Below are 13,705 nucleotides of genomic sequence, written 5' to 3'. Positions count from 1 at the left end.
ATTGGTTTTGGGATCGTATCGCTCTATCTATCACAAGCTGCTTCCATCATTTCACATGCATGTAGTTCTGTACTGTAGCTTCACCAGGTTGGCACCTCCTTTTTAGCCTGGTTGCCGGTAGGTAATAATCAGCAGGAGATTTCCTTGCCTATGTTTCAACTGATGCCAGAAAACTTTATGGGCTCTGGAGTCAATGTTGAGATCTCCCTCCTGACTGTATCTGACTGTATACCACCCTGCACCCAACCCCCCTACCCCACCAATGAATCTGCCCTGCCGGTGGGACAGGACGTACCCAGGGATGGTGATAGAGGAGTCTAGAGCATTGGCATTGACTCTAAGGTATGATTCGATGAGTATGACGATGTCAGGCTGTTGCTTGACTAGTCTGTGGGACAGTTCTCTCAATTTTGGCACAAGTCCCCAGATATTATTGATGAGGACTTTGCAGTGTCAAGTGAGCAGTGTGCCTTTATTGTTTTTGCCTAGATAGATCTTGGGTGGTCCATTTGATTTTATTCTTTTTCAACAATTGGGGAGTGCTACAAATAGCACTGACATCACTTGGTGAGGAAGATCCCTGCCTCTCTTTCCCAACAAACCCGTGTGAGTGTCAGGTGTGGACAGGATCAGACTTAGTTGCAAGGTCCTCCATGGCTGAATGCCAGCGCTGACACAGGAAGAGTCAAGGCTTAGATAATGTTCCAGCAGGAGGCTATACCCAGACAGAATCAGCAGCTTCAGGAGGGAGGAGGGGGAAGAGAAGAGGATAATGGAGGGAAGGTGTAATGTGCTCCGCATCCAATCAATAAAGACAGAATTCGGATATAGATTTACACAGATGATATCAGAACTGAGAAGTTATAGCTGTCAGGAAAGACCAAGGCTGGGGCTTTTTTCTCAAGAAAAGGGAAGACTGAGTGGTGGTCCAATAGAGGCCTTTTGGATTTTGAAAGGTTCAACAGGGTCGACACATGCATATATATGTCTACTTGGTACTAGGAACTTGAAATATGTTATGACCGGGTCAACAAGTGTGAACTGACCTTTCTTTGTCCACGCCTGGGTTGGTTACAACAGAGTTTGAATTTAAGGTAGGTAATATTGTCAAGTCAGTATAAATATTTAATGATGTATAGTTTGATGCAAGAAATAAGTCAGCCAGGTTCCTTAAGTTAACAAGTAAAGAGTTAGTTTTATTGTTAAAACTCACTCAGATGAAGATGCAGATATTACCAGAAGGTTTAAAATGTAAAAATATGTCCAACCACCCACTAATACAAAAACAACACGCAAACAATCCCCCCCGCATGCAAAAAAAAAAACTCTGCAGAGTATCAGATATTAAAAACTCGGCCAAGTAACAAATAAAGTCAGAAAAAAAATGATTCATAGAGTGTCCAGATGCTTGTTTACAGCTGAAAGGACCCGGTTCCCAGTTGCTGCTGGCTCTTGGGGTTTCTCACTGGAAACAGTGGTGTTGATTCAGAATTCTCCTTTAAGAGCTCTCGGTTTGCAGCAATGAGGGCTTCTGGCAGATTTTTACAAATTACAAACAGCTCAGCTTTGATGAGAGGTTTCAGAGGAAAGATGGAGTAAAGCTGTTGCCCCTGTGGCACTCTCTCTCTCAGTACCCAAAAATTCAGTATTTTTTTTACACCCAAGATCACGTGACCTCTCTCTGAGAGCTCCACAGACTTGGTGTCTCCATAAAAGCAGCTTGTGTCTTTCACAAATTCAATCTAGTAGGTGCTGTAAGCCAGTGCCCTTTCCTTAAGAAAAATGTTCTTTTCAAAAAAAGTTCAATGCATATTTATCTTTAGCTGATAACAATATAAATTAATATTTTATATAACACATCTTCATAACAAATATAAGATAGTCACTACTGAATTCAATAGGAAATTCAGAAGAAACTTCCTTACCCAGAGAGTGGTTAGAATGTGGAACTCACCACCATAAGGAGTTGAATTGAATAGCACAGATATATTTAAGGGGAAGTTAGACAAAAACATGAGTGAGAAAGGAATAGAAGTTAATGGGGTTATATGAAGAGAAGTGGGAGGAGCACGTGTGGGGTGTAAACACCACACAAACTTGTTGGCCCAAATGGCCTGTCTCTGTATTGTAAATACTATGTAATACTATGGCCCCTGCTAGCCTGGGGAAACACAACAAAGGGTAAAGATAGACTAGGTAGGCAGGTGACGAAATGACAGGTCAGTGACTGAGGCATGGATTTAAAGAGCAGGCCAGATCCACAAAGTGAAGTGAGTAGGGAAAAATATAACCTCTCCAATTGTGGTGGCCAGGGCTTGGAGATAAGGAGCATGAACCAATCAGCACAGCACAAAAACAATAACTTGTATTTGCATGGTTCCTTTAATGTGAAAAAATGTTCTGAAGCATAACTAGAACACAGGCACCAACTCAAAGAAGTTGTGGAATCAGACCTTACAATGGCCAGAATTTCCTGGCCCTGTTGGCATCGGGTGTCATGGCCGGGGAGAACAATATGGTGAGGCAGCCAAAAATCAGGTTCACTCTGTTGTGAAATCAGTTTGCGATTGTCTGCTCCCCCTGTCAATGCATGTCAGGAACCTAATTTCAATACTTTAGCATCTCATTATAAGCCCTGCTTGTCGGAATCATCCCCCCCACCTCCACACGCTGGATCATCCAGGCATGTTGGCCTGTTTCACAACTGTACAGGACTTCAAGGTTTGTTTGCCTATCTTGCTTCGGGCAGCACTCGCGGTCATCAGTGCCAGATTTTGCAGGCAGCACCACATCACTTTTAAGGGGGCTCACAGACAGGTCTCTTCCTACCAGACCGGCTGTAAGGCAGGGGTTATACTGGGGAAGGGAGGTATCCCAGGGTGTGCGTGGGGAGCACGTGTTGATCTGTGCAAGTAGCCTCAAGATGGTGAGGGCTGAGGAGGCAGTCTCTAGAGGAGGTGAGGCCAGGTGGAGATGTGAGGGTGTGTATGAGAAAGTGAGTGGTGATGTCCCTTGAATTGGCAGTGAGTGAGATGCCACTGAATGTGTGATGGCCTTGTGAGTGTGTGAGTTTAGGTTGATAAGATGGTTGCCTTACCCTGGCGGCACAGATGAGCTCATTCATCTGTTTTCTGCCCTGGATGACCGACCTCTTGTGTGCAGCATTGGCACTGACCACCTCTGCCACCGCTTCCCAAGCTGGAGTGCTGAGACTGATGGACCTCCTGTGGTCAGAGCAGGGGTACAGGACATCACAGTGGGCATTCATGGAGTCCAGAAGTCGCCCCAGGGATGTGTCACTGAATTGGGGGAGCTGCACTCTTGGCTTTTGGGTTCATGTCTTCACCAGAGCCGTCCCAGGCTGCAAGCATTAAGAAGTGTGCATGCGGCTGCAGTTAAATATGGTGCCCTGCATGAAGAAATGGCGAAGAACAGTGTGGCGAGCAAATTGGAGGCCGCCCGCCAGTGAGACAGCGTGTTTCCTGTGGCTGCATAATTAATGAGGCAGGAATGATACAGCATGAAAAACGCTATTGCAGCCAGCGGGTAAAAACAACTTTTTTCCCACCCACAACCACTCTTTGTACAAATCTGGGACAATTCCACCCAATGTCCCAGACACCACAATCACCAACCCTGGGTATTTCCTGTCCCACTGACAATTTCACAGCCAAGCTTTCCTCACAGATGTGCCTTCCACACTATTTAAAATGATTGATGCTTCCAGCTGTGTGCTTCTCTAAAATGGAATTTGTGCATTAAGAGAACCAATGAAATTTCTGTCATTTGCCAACTATTGTTCCTGTCAACTTAAGATGTCTAAATATCCCTGATTGTAATGTGAAATACCATCCCTCCATCCAACAATGTCAGTGTTCAAAAATAAAAACAAAAAAACTGCTGATGCTGGAAATCCAAAACAAAAACAGAATTACCTGGAAAAACTCAGCAGGTCTGGCAGCATCGGCAGAGAAGAAAAGAGTTGACGTTTCGAGTCCTCATGACCCTTCGACAAAACTCGTTCTGTCGAAGGGTCATGAGGACTCGAAATGTCAACTCTTTTCTTCTCCGCCGATGCTGCCAGACCTGCTGAGTTTTTCCAAGTAATTCTGTTTTAGTAGTGTCAGTATTCACCCTGGCTGAGGGAAAGTCATGGGGGTAGGGACTTGTGCCTTGCTGGCACTGGTTTGGGGAGGAGGTCTGAAAACAGCCTCTTATTCACCCTCTCAGTGATGATCAGTGCATGGCACATAGAGATCAGCAAATGGACAAGACTCTGAGCTCTGTGATTCCCTTGAAGGCTCAATGGATAAATGCCCCACCTGGTGCATTCAGACTGGAAGATGTCACTACCTGATGTTAAATATTTCCAGCATTTTCTGTTTTTATTTCAGGTCAAGTTCAATCACAGGCCTATGCAGAGTTAGTTTGTTTTCAATGTGCAGCAGAGCCCTACAATTAGCCTCAGTGCCACTGGGCTAAGGTGGGGGAGGACATATTGCAGCAAAATTTCCATTCTCAATCCCTATTCAAAGAACCCTGCTAGAATGTGCATCCATACAGGCACTGACTAACAACAGGGTCATGTTCGGCTGGGATGTCCCCCATAGTCAATTAGTCTGCTGGCATTTGCAATCTTCATGAGCAAGCTTAAGAATGGTCATTGAATGAAGTACAGGAAGAAAGCTAGTGCACCCAAAACTGTACCCTAGCAAGAGGTAGTAAAATTCAGGAAGAATCGAATGGGACGAAGGGAACAACCACGGTTAGGGAAGATGTACTACCTGTGTTAACACATTAAAGTCAAACATTTTTAATAACTTAATTGACTCCTAAACATTCTGGACTTTAATTTCTTACGTTGTTGCCATGTTTGCGCTGACCATTATCCCAATTTACTGAAAAATAAAATAAGCAGCTTTTTAAATAAAGACAATATCATCTGCCTTAAAGTCAGGCCATAAATACAGAGAGAGACTGTCCGCAATATTCATCCAACATACAGACCTAATTTGACTCATGACTGTGCTCTGTCCATGAACGTTATCCACCTATTCTGGTTCAGGCATTTTAAACTCAGCGATCTGGAGGATACTGAGGTTGCACAGCCCAGGATAATAATGGCTCTATTCAGGAGTAATGCTACATGCTGAATCCATCAGTATTCTCACTGCGTTTCCTGTCAAATCAGGAGGAAATTTTAACCACAAAAAGTGGACAGCCTTTGGTCAGGTGGGGTTTTAAAATTAAAAACAAATGAATCCCCTCTCCAACCTGCCCAATTCTGGTTTTCATGGAGATGAGATGAAAGGAGGGTGCACCCCAGCCACTAGTGCAGACAAGCCAGTGTGTATTGGTGCTGGTCCCCAGCATGGACAAATAGGGAAGGTTAGCAGCACAGGAAGGACATCCAGCTGTAAAACCACCAGCCTGTAAATACTGCCACACTCCCAGGGGACCCCTGTAAATAGTGACACACTCCCAGGGATCTCTGTAAATATTGACACAATGCCACCATTGTGCATTCAAAACTTCTTAATGTTTCTAACTTCACCACAACATCTTGATGCATCCCCAACATCCGCAGCTGAGGTGAAGGCAGCCTGCTGACTGCTATACCCTGAAGTCTTAGATGACTTTGATGGTCGTCCTCTGGAGTTCCGAGGCCTGTAGGGCCCCAGCCTATAAGGGTCTCCTGCTCGGGGGCAGGTGCAACCTCCTAGGCCCGACCAGCTGTAGCTAATGGGATCACAAGCAGAGGGAATGTGGAATGCCTGCACATCCTTAGAGTGTCCTAGGTGGATGCCCCTGGGGTGTCCGTCTGACACTCCTCCTTGTGGGTGCCCAATGACTCCTTGAGGAGAAGGGGCACCTGGAGGGGAGGTTGAGGTGCCCCATCCCCCTCTTGCCTAGCCACTGCTGGAACGCACCCATGGCTAGAGCGAAGGAATGCAGTTCCAAGCACAAATCCAGCAGAAACTGTGCATTCTGCTCGACCTGGGTTTCCAAGGTGGCCTCCCTTCCAATGGAGACTTCAATATGCTCACATGCCAGAGCTACAACATCAGACAGAATGTGGACGGACTCCTCCATCCTTTGCTCCAACAACTCTGCCTGATGTTCTCCTGCCTGTCTTTGCAGCTCCAACATTTCTCTCAGGGCTGATTTCAGAAGCTCGTAATTGGACTCAGATTCAGGAGGGACCTGCTCTCCAGCAGTCCTCTGAGTGTTAGAGACCTCTGCGTCCATCCTCTGTGGACCGGAAATTAAACCATATTTTTAATTTTTATTTATTTTCTGGAGGGAAATTCATGTCACCTGCCAACATCAGTGACTGCGCCGATCCTATAACAACTGAAGAAGTCATACGGACTCGAAACATTAACTCTGTCTTCCTCTCCCCAGATGCTGTCAGACCCGCTGAGTATTCCCAGCAATTTTTGTCCCAGATTTCCAGCATCCGCAGTATTTTGCCTTTACCTTATTGTAGCAATTGGCTTCCCTGCCTCACCGGACAAGAAGGACGCCGCCTTTTATTCAATGTTTAGAAGCAACCTGGACTCAGATGTAGGGAGCAGCATTATGGAGCTTGCAGATGATACAAAACTTAGCCGACATGATGAGGATAGTTGGAGGGCTTTGGATGATGATGATTAAAGGGGCAGACAGCATTCATTCGCTATGGAGACGTGGGCAGTGATGCCACTAGGTGGACTAATATGGACCGGACGGTATACAGTAAATAGCAGGGTTTTGAAAAGCGTGGATGAACAAAAACACCCTGGGGGGTCCATATAATCCTCAAAGGTGGCAGGGTGAGGGGTGAGGGGTGGGGGGGGGAGGTGGTTAAAAAGCCCATTGGGCTTAACAAAAGGGGTAAACCCAGAGAGATCCTGCTTGAACTTCTATAAGTCACGGGTTAGGCCTCAGTTCTGGGAGCCACTTTCCAGGGAAGCTGCATAAAAGATGCAGGGAAGGTTTTTTTTTTCCTTAACCAGGGATTCAGGGATGAGGAGAGATTGGAAAGTTAGGAATGTTCTCCTCAGAATTAGGGAAGGTGATTCGAATAGAGATTTTCCAGAGATGTAGATAAGAGTCGACGTGGAACGGGAAAAAAAAAGGTCTCGGGATTGATTTCCCTGCAGGAGGTGGGTCAATAACCAGAGGCTGGAGACATCAAACCATTAACAACAATCACCAGGACAGAGGGTTCTCTCAGAGTCTGGAAGCTTCTGTGGAAGCTGATTCCATAAATAAATTTAAAAGGGATTCGTCAGCCAGTTCGGGAAGAGAAACTTACAAAGCTGCGGCCGAAAGGCGGCTGCTTCTCCTGAAAGAGCCAGTACAGGTTCGAGGGCCCGATCGGCCGTTTTGCTCGACGTTTCCACGAAGCAGAAGCCCGCCCGTTCGGCGTCTGGCGCCCGAATCCTGTTGCCAGGCAACGGGGCAGGCGCGGGAGGGGCAGCTACGTATGGCCGGGGTCCTGAGCGCCTCACTCAAGATGGCGGCGGTGTGGAGGCGGGCGGCGGGGCTCGGGCCTGTCATCAGCCCGGGGGCCGCCGGCCTGAACGGCAGGGGCTGGGTACCGGGGTGAGTGTGGGGGCTTCACCCCAGATCGTGTGCTGGTTTGTGTCAAATGCTGGGGTCCGAGAGAGAGGGGAGGGTGTCCTGAGGGCATGGGAAGGGGTGGGGATGTAGGGGGGTGGGGGTGGGGATGTAGGGGGGTGGGGGTGGGGATGTTGGGGGGTGGGGGAGGGGGGGGAAAGGGGGGAGGGGGGAGGGGGGAGGGACAGGGAAGGAGGGAGAAGGAAATGGGGAGGGGAAAGGGGGGGAGGAGGGAGGGAGGGGGGAACGGGGGGGAGGGGAGGGGGGAACGGGGGAGGGGGGGAAGGGGGGAGGGAACGGGGGGGGTGGGGGAAGGAGGGGGCGGGGGAAGGGGAACGAGGGAGAAGGAAATGGGGAGGGGGCGGGAGAAGCAGAAAGGGGCTGGGGAGGGGAAAAGAGGGAAGGGGAGGGGAAAAGAGGGAAGGGGGAGGGGCGGGAAAGGAGGGAAAAGGGAAACGGAGGGGGAAAGGGGAGTGGGCAGGGATGGAGTGGAGGTAGCGGAGGACGGGATAAGGGAGTAGGGGAGGGCAGGAGAATGCAGCGGGAAAGGGGGAAGTTGGGGGCGATGGGGAGGTGGGGCAATGGGGAGGGTGAGGGAGCGTGGGGGTGCCAGGGTGCTGATGGAAGAAGAGGGTTGGGATGTAGGCGGAGGATGGGCTTGGGGTTGGGCCGGGTGTGGGTGGGTCTTGGTGGTGGTGCTGGGGTGGGAAGATGGGTGTTGCATGCAAATGTCAGGATGCTCGTCTCTGTCTCCTGACACTGAATTACTTTCTCGCCTCCGAACCCCCTCTACCCAAGGATAATGCCTGTGCGGGGGTCTCGATACAACCCCCATTTCCTGGAGCCTGAGCTTAACAAGGAGCAGCACCGGGTCCCGATTACCGAGCTTGGGCCAGAGGAGAGTGCGGCGTTGGAGCTCAGGACGATTCAACCAATAAAGGCAGCACCGAATAACCAGAGCAGCAGTGTCTTCAGTGACCCCTTGACCAGGTCAGTGAGAGGCCTGAGTGTCTGTCTGTGCCCATGTGTCTGTGCACAATCTATATTGACTACTGGAGATGGATTGTCATTATATTCTGCTTATTCCTTTCAAAAGGCACAAAATGCAACCTACCAGACAAAAGCTACAGTGTAAAACTGAGATTAATTTGGACGCAGTATCATAAGGAATCAGTAGAACACAGCAAGTTATTTGTGTTTAATCAACAATTTACATAAAATGTCCCAAGGTGCTTTGTAAGGGCATTATCACAAACCAAGTTTTAGACAAATGCACAGTCGTAGCAGTGAGTACTATCTAAAAGGTGCACTACAACTCACCAAGGTTCCTTTGACAGCACCTCCAAACCCATGAGCTCTGTGTAGAAGGACAAGGGCAGCAGACACATGCAAGTTCCCCTCCAAGCCACACAACATCCTGACTTGGAAATATGTCACCTTTCCTACACTGTCGCTAGGTCAAAGTACTGGAACTCCCTCCTTAACAGCACTGTGGGTGTACGTACACCACGTGGACTGCAGCGGCTCAAGAAGGCAGCTTCTCGAGGGTAACTGGGGATGGGCAATAAATGCTGGCCCAGCCAGAGAAGCCCACATCCCATGAACGAATACATTTTTAAAAATGTGAAAGAAAAGATGAGAAGATGGTTCTAAGGAATGTTTTAAAGGAGGAGAGTGTGTTAGAGCGACGGATTGGTTTAGGGAGGGAAATCCCATTGCTGTGGACCCAGGGAGCGGAAGACACATTCACCAGTTTGTGGAGTAATTGAAATTTGGTTTGACTGGGAGCCAATATAGTCAGTGTGTGCGAGTTGGCCTTTTTCTAGTTTTACTGATTGAACACTGTGTTGTCATTTATGATTAATAGTTTACAAGGAAATCAAGGAAATAACTTTTTTTTTAAACTATAAATATTTTCAGCAAATTCATCAACATGATGATGCGGCGAGGTCAGAAATTACTGTCCACATCGATCATGAGCAAGGTAAAGTCTGTTTCTTCACTCTGTGTCCAACAAACTGCAGGGTTTGCCCTGCGCTTCTGGGAGGAAAACAGACTGTGAGTAGCGATGGGGAAATAGAGCAGTGAGGGAGAATCACTAATTAGTCATTAATCACTCTGATGAGATTGCATGTTGTTGGGCTCATTTAGTGTAACTGCAATTTAGACCACAAAAAATCACAAACCAATACATTTTACTCTGAAATGACTCTTCCCCTTACTTTGCTCCAAGTACAGCAGTGCCAGACCTGTCCCTACCAGTACTGGAATGCAGTGTTATACATGACAGACCTGCCTCCCAAGTACTGTACCCCAGCGTTATACAGACAGACCTGCCCCCACCCCCTAGTACTGTCCCCCAGTGTTATACGTTGTTATGGCACAGCTGATGGTAAATGCTGAGCTGCTCTAATCCCAATGGGAAACTTGAAACAACTGCCACAACTGTTGTGAAATATGTATAAAGTTTGAATTGCGTGCCTTGAATTCGCTAGTACTAAGACCGCCGAGTCTTATAGGTTTCTTACAAAACTAAATTAAATCGTTATTAATAGAAGAAATGATTTTAAGTATACTCACAGATCTACAAATTACTACAATGATAACTTCTAAATCCCCTAGTTAATCTAACTCCCAGTTACACTTTCGTTAAGGCAGCAGTAAGACACACAGATTTTACAAGACCCAGGCTAAGAAACATGATGCCCTGAAGAATCCAATTCAAAGTGAGTTTTCTTAACTTTGGTTCTTTGTAGACAGCAGCTTGAGGCTTAGATGTTGAAGGCTTTTCACACTTGTTAGATCTTAGAATGCCTGCCCTTACACACAGCCTTCTCTCCTTTACACATATTTTTCCCTTTGAATGCAAATTCCCATTGCTTCACTAAGTCTTTGGACTTTACCTCTCTCCTAATAAAAATCTCTCATAGTACCAATTTTACCAGTAATCTTTGGGAAAAATAAACACAATGTTTCTTAACTCCTCCTGGCTAGGTAGAACATTTCACCCTTTTGAATCAATCTAGCCTGGTTTATTTGAAAATGCAAAGGGTCCCTTTACACCTATGTTACCTACTTAACATTTCAAAACTATCTTATCTTTTGATACATCAAAGCCTAAGACAGCTACCTTTAATGCAGTTAAGACACAGGCACACACACCCCTTTACAATAAATCCCAATAACATTATGACTATTATATATTCCTGACAACATGAGACATTTTCCCGCTAGCACTGTGTCCAGTGTTATACAGTGATAGACCTGTCCCCACCAACACGGTACCCCAGAGTTATACAGTGACAGTCCTGTACCCACCAGCTTTGTATCCCAGTGTTATACAGTCACAGACCTGTCCCCACCAGCACGGTACCCCAGTGTTATACAGTGACCGTCCTGTACCCACCAGTACTGTACCCCAGTGTTATACAGTCACATACCTGTCCCCACCAGCACTGTACCCCAGTGTTATACAGTGACAGTCCTGTACCCACCAGTACTGTACCCCAGTGTTATACAGTGACAGACCTGTCCCCACCAGTACTGTAACCCATTGTTATACAGTGACAGACTGTCCCCACCAGCACTGTACCCCAGTGTTATACAGTGACAGACCTGTCCCCACCAGTACTGTAAGCCATTGTTATACAGTGACAGACCTGTCCCCACCAGCACTGTACCCCAGTGTTATACAGTGACAGTCCTGTACCCACCAGTACTGTACCCCAGTGTTATAGTGACAGATTCTTCCCCACTAGTACTGTACCCCATTGGTATACAATGACAGACCTGTCCCCCTAGTACTGTATCCATGTTATACAGTAACAGCCCTGTCCCCACCAGTATTTATCCCAGTGTTATACAGTGACAGACCTGTCCCCACCAGTACTGTACCCCATTGTTATACAGTGACAGACCTGTCCCCTCCAGTACTGTACAATGTGTATGCAGGCACAGCCCTAATTTGGAAGGTCAGAATCTACGACAGTGTGGATATTTTTACAGTCCCACTGGTGTAAGAGTTTTCCTCCCAGTCTGTCATCCGTTCAGTGACTCAGGTTGTGCCAGGTGTGGATGGGAGCTGTTTATTCAGTGCTTTGTGTCCATTTCTCTTAGAGAACAATATGGGAAACCTGGGAGCGCTGAGTGGGATTATCACGTGGACTTAACTAATGAGACAGTTGTGTTCCCTAGACTTTTGAAACCATTAAACGGAAGCAGATTGAAAGTCACCACAAAGCACCAGAGTCTGAGAAAGACGCCATTGAGTGTAACCCACACAAGATCTTCCACCAAGCTCTAGAGAACTGTAAACCTGTCATTGGTTTAACGAGCATACAGCGAGGTGGAAAATCCTACCAGGTAAGGCTGTTCTTTGCCACTGGGCACAGAATGTCACTTTTCATCCTGTTCTTCTCTTTTGTACAGGATGAGCGAAAGGTTCCTCCAATTAAATTAAAGGAGCCATTGTTTTCGGTCCCCATTCCAAACTCCGTTCTTTAGTTACCAACTACATCCCTCTCTCTGACAACAGTCTGGGATTAAACCAGTCTGCTCACAGTCTTAGTGTCACATTCGACCCCAAGATGAACTTCCAACCTCATATTCGCACCATCACTAAAACTGCCTATTTCCACCTCTAATGTTGGCCGACTTCACCCCAGCCTCAGCTCATCTGCTGCTGAAACACTCATCCTTGCCTTCATTACCTCTAGATCTCCAACAATGTGGCCCTCCCTCCATTCTGACCCCGCCCCCCTACCCACCTATGCGGCACTCCCTCTGTTCTGACCCCACCCCCAAACTGGGCTCTCTCCTCCATCCCCACCCCCTTTCCGATCCTTTTTTTCCAATAATTTATATAGATTTTTCTTTCCCAACTATTTCCATTATTTTTAAATGTATTTCCATCCATTGTTTTATCTCTACATTTTAGCCTATTTTGATCCTTCCCCCCACCCCACCCCCACTCCCACTAAGGCTACCTGTACCTTTATCACATTCCTTAGATAATAACACCAGCTTCAACACCTCTTTGTCCTTTTGTCTATCTCCACTTGGCCCTCTATCCAGCTCTACCTGTCCCACCACCCCCCACCCCCCCAAACCAGCTTATATTTCACCTCTTTTCTATTTTTCCTTAGTTCTGTTGATGAGTCATACGGACTTTTTTTGTTTTTGCCCCAAACTGGGCAGCACTCTTAGTCGTGTGCTGGGAGCATCAATCTGGCCTGTAGGCTTGAGTGGGGGTGTGGGTTAGGCTCTTTGCTGGTTCACTGGTGATACTATACTGATCTTTATTTTCATGTAGGTGCCGACACCCCTTACTGATAACCGCCGGCGTTTCCTGGCTATGAAATGGTTAATTACGGAATGCTGTGAGAACCGGCACCGACGCACTCACATGTATGAGAAGTTGTCCCAGGAGCTGCTTGCAGCCTTTAATAATGAGGGCAATGTGGTCAAGAGGAAACATGATCTTCACAAAATGGCTGAAGCAAATAGAGCCTTTGCCCACTACAGATGGTGGTGAGATGCTGGCCAGCAAGAGCATTGATCCATGGACTATTCAGAGCTCTTCTGCAAACTCACTTTCCCCTTCAGCAGGAGCCAATCTGTTGTCAAAGATTCATCAAACTGAAGGGAATGAAACTTTGCATTTCTGATTGCTTAGTTATGGTGAGAGTTTGTAAAATAAATCTTGTGTTGAAACTGTTCTGGGGTGAGGTTGATAGACGAATGTGACCTGGTGTGAGTTGAGACAGGCAGAAGCTTTTGATGACAAATTTACAGAGATAGAATGTGGGAGACTAGTGTATTGGCATTGTCAAGTGTAGAAGTTACACAAACATAGATGAGCAACAGCAGAGTTGGGTAGGGACAAAGTTATGAAAGAAATAGGCAGATTTGTGATGGTATAAATGTGTGGTCAGAAGCTTATCTCAAGATCAATTATGACAAGTGTCTCCAATATTTAAATTGGAAATGTATACTCATCTAGTACTGGGTGTTGTCAGGGTACATGTGAAAACTGCTTTTGGATGCTTTCCAACCTCAGCAGAATAAAGATTCTTCTGGTTGCCCACTGTTCTCAGCTCCT

At 46.9% G+C, this 13,705-nt stretch overlaps 1 protein-coding gene across 1 annotated transcript; it reads left to right on the top strand.

Annotated features, from left to right (window-relative positions):
* Positions 1-7,480: 7,480 nt before the first annotated feature.
* On the top strand, positions 7,481-13,685 carry mrps7 (mitochondrial ribosomal protein S7). Its single transcript, XM_041216753.1, has 5 exons — positions 7,481-7,590; positions 8,404-8,595; positions 9,526-9,589; positions 11,800-11,967; positions 12,917-13,685. Exons 1-5 carry the CDS (start codon positions 7,502-7,504, stop codon positions 13,136-13,138), a joined length of 735 nt encoding a protein of 244 aa, XP_041072687.1. The 5' UTR covers positions 7,481-7,501; the 3' UTR covers positions 13,139-13,685.
* The last annotated feature ends 20 nt before the right edge of the window (positions 13,686-13,705 follow it).

This window comes from Carcharodon carcharias, chromosome 22 (genome assembly GCF_017639515.1).
Source record: "Carcharodon carcharias isolate sCarCar2 chromosome 22, sCarCar2.pri, whole genome shotgun sequence".
Lineage (NCBI taxonomy): Eukaryota > Metazoa > Chordata > Chondrichthyes > Lamniformes > Lamnidae > Carcharodon > Carcharodon carcharias.
Note: the sequence above shows the minus strand (reverse complement) of the source record. Positions and strands in the feature narration are given on the sequence as shown.

Excerpts from the sequence above, each read along its gene's own strand:
- mrps7 (XM_041216753.1), top strand. The coding sequence starts at position 7,502 with ATGGCGGCGGTGTGGAGGCGGGCGGCGGGGCTCGGGCCTGTCATCAGC. Across the intron at positions 7,591-8,403 it reads GGCAGGGGCTGGGTACCGGG|GATAATGCCTGTGCGGGGGT; the intron begins GTGAGTGTGGGG and ends CCTCTACCCAAG. Across the intron at positions 8,596-9,525 it reads TTCAGTGACCCCTTGACCAG|CAAATTCATCAACATGATGA; the intron begins GTCAGTGAGAGG and ends AAATATTTTCAG.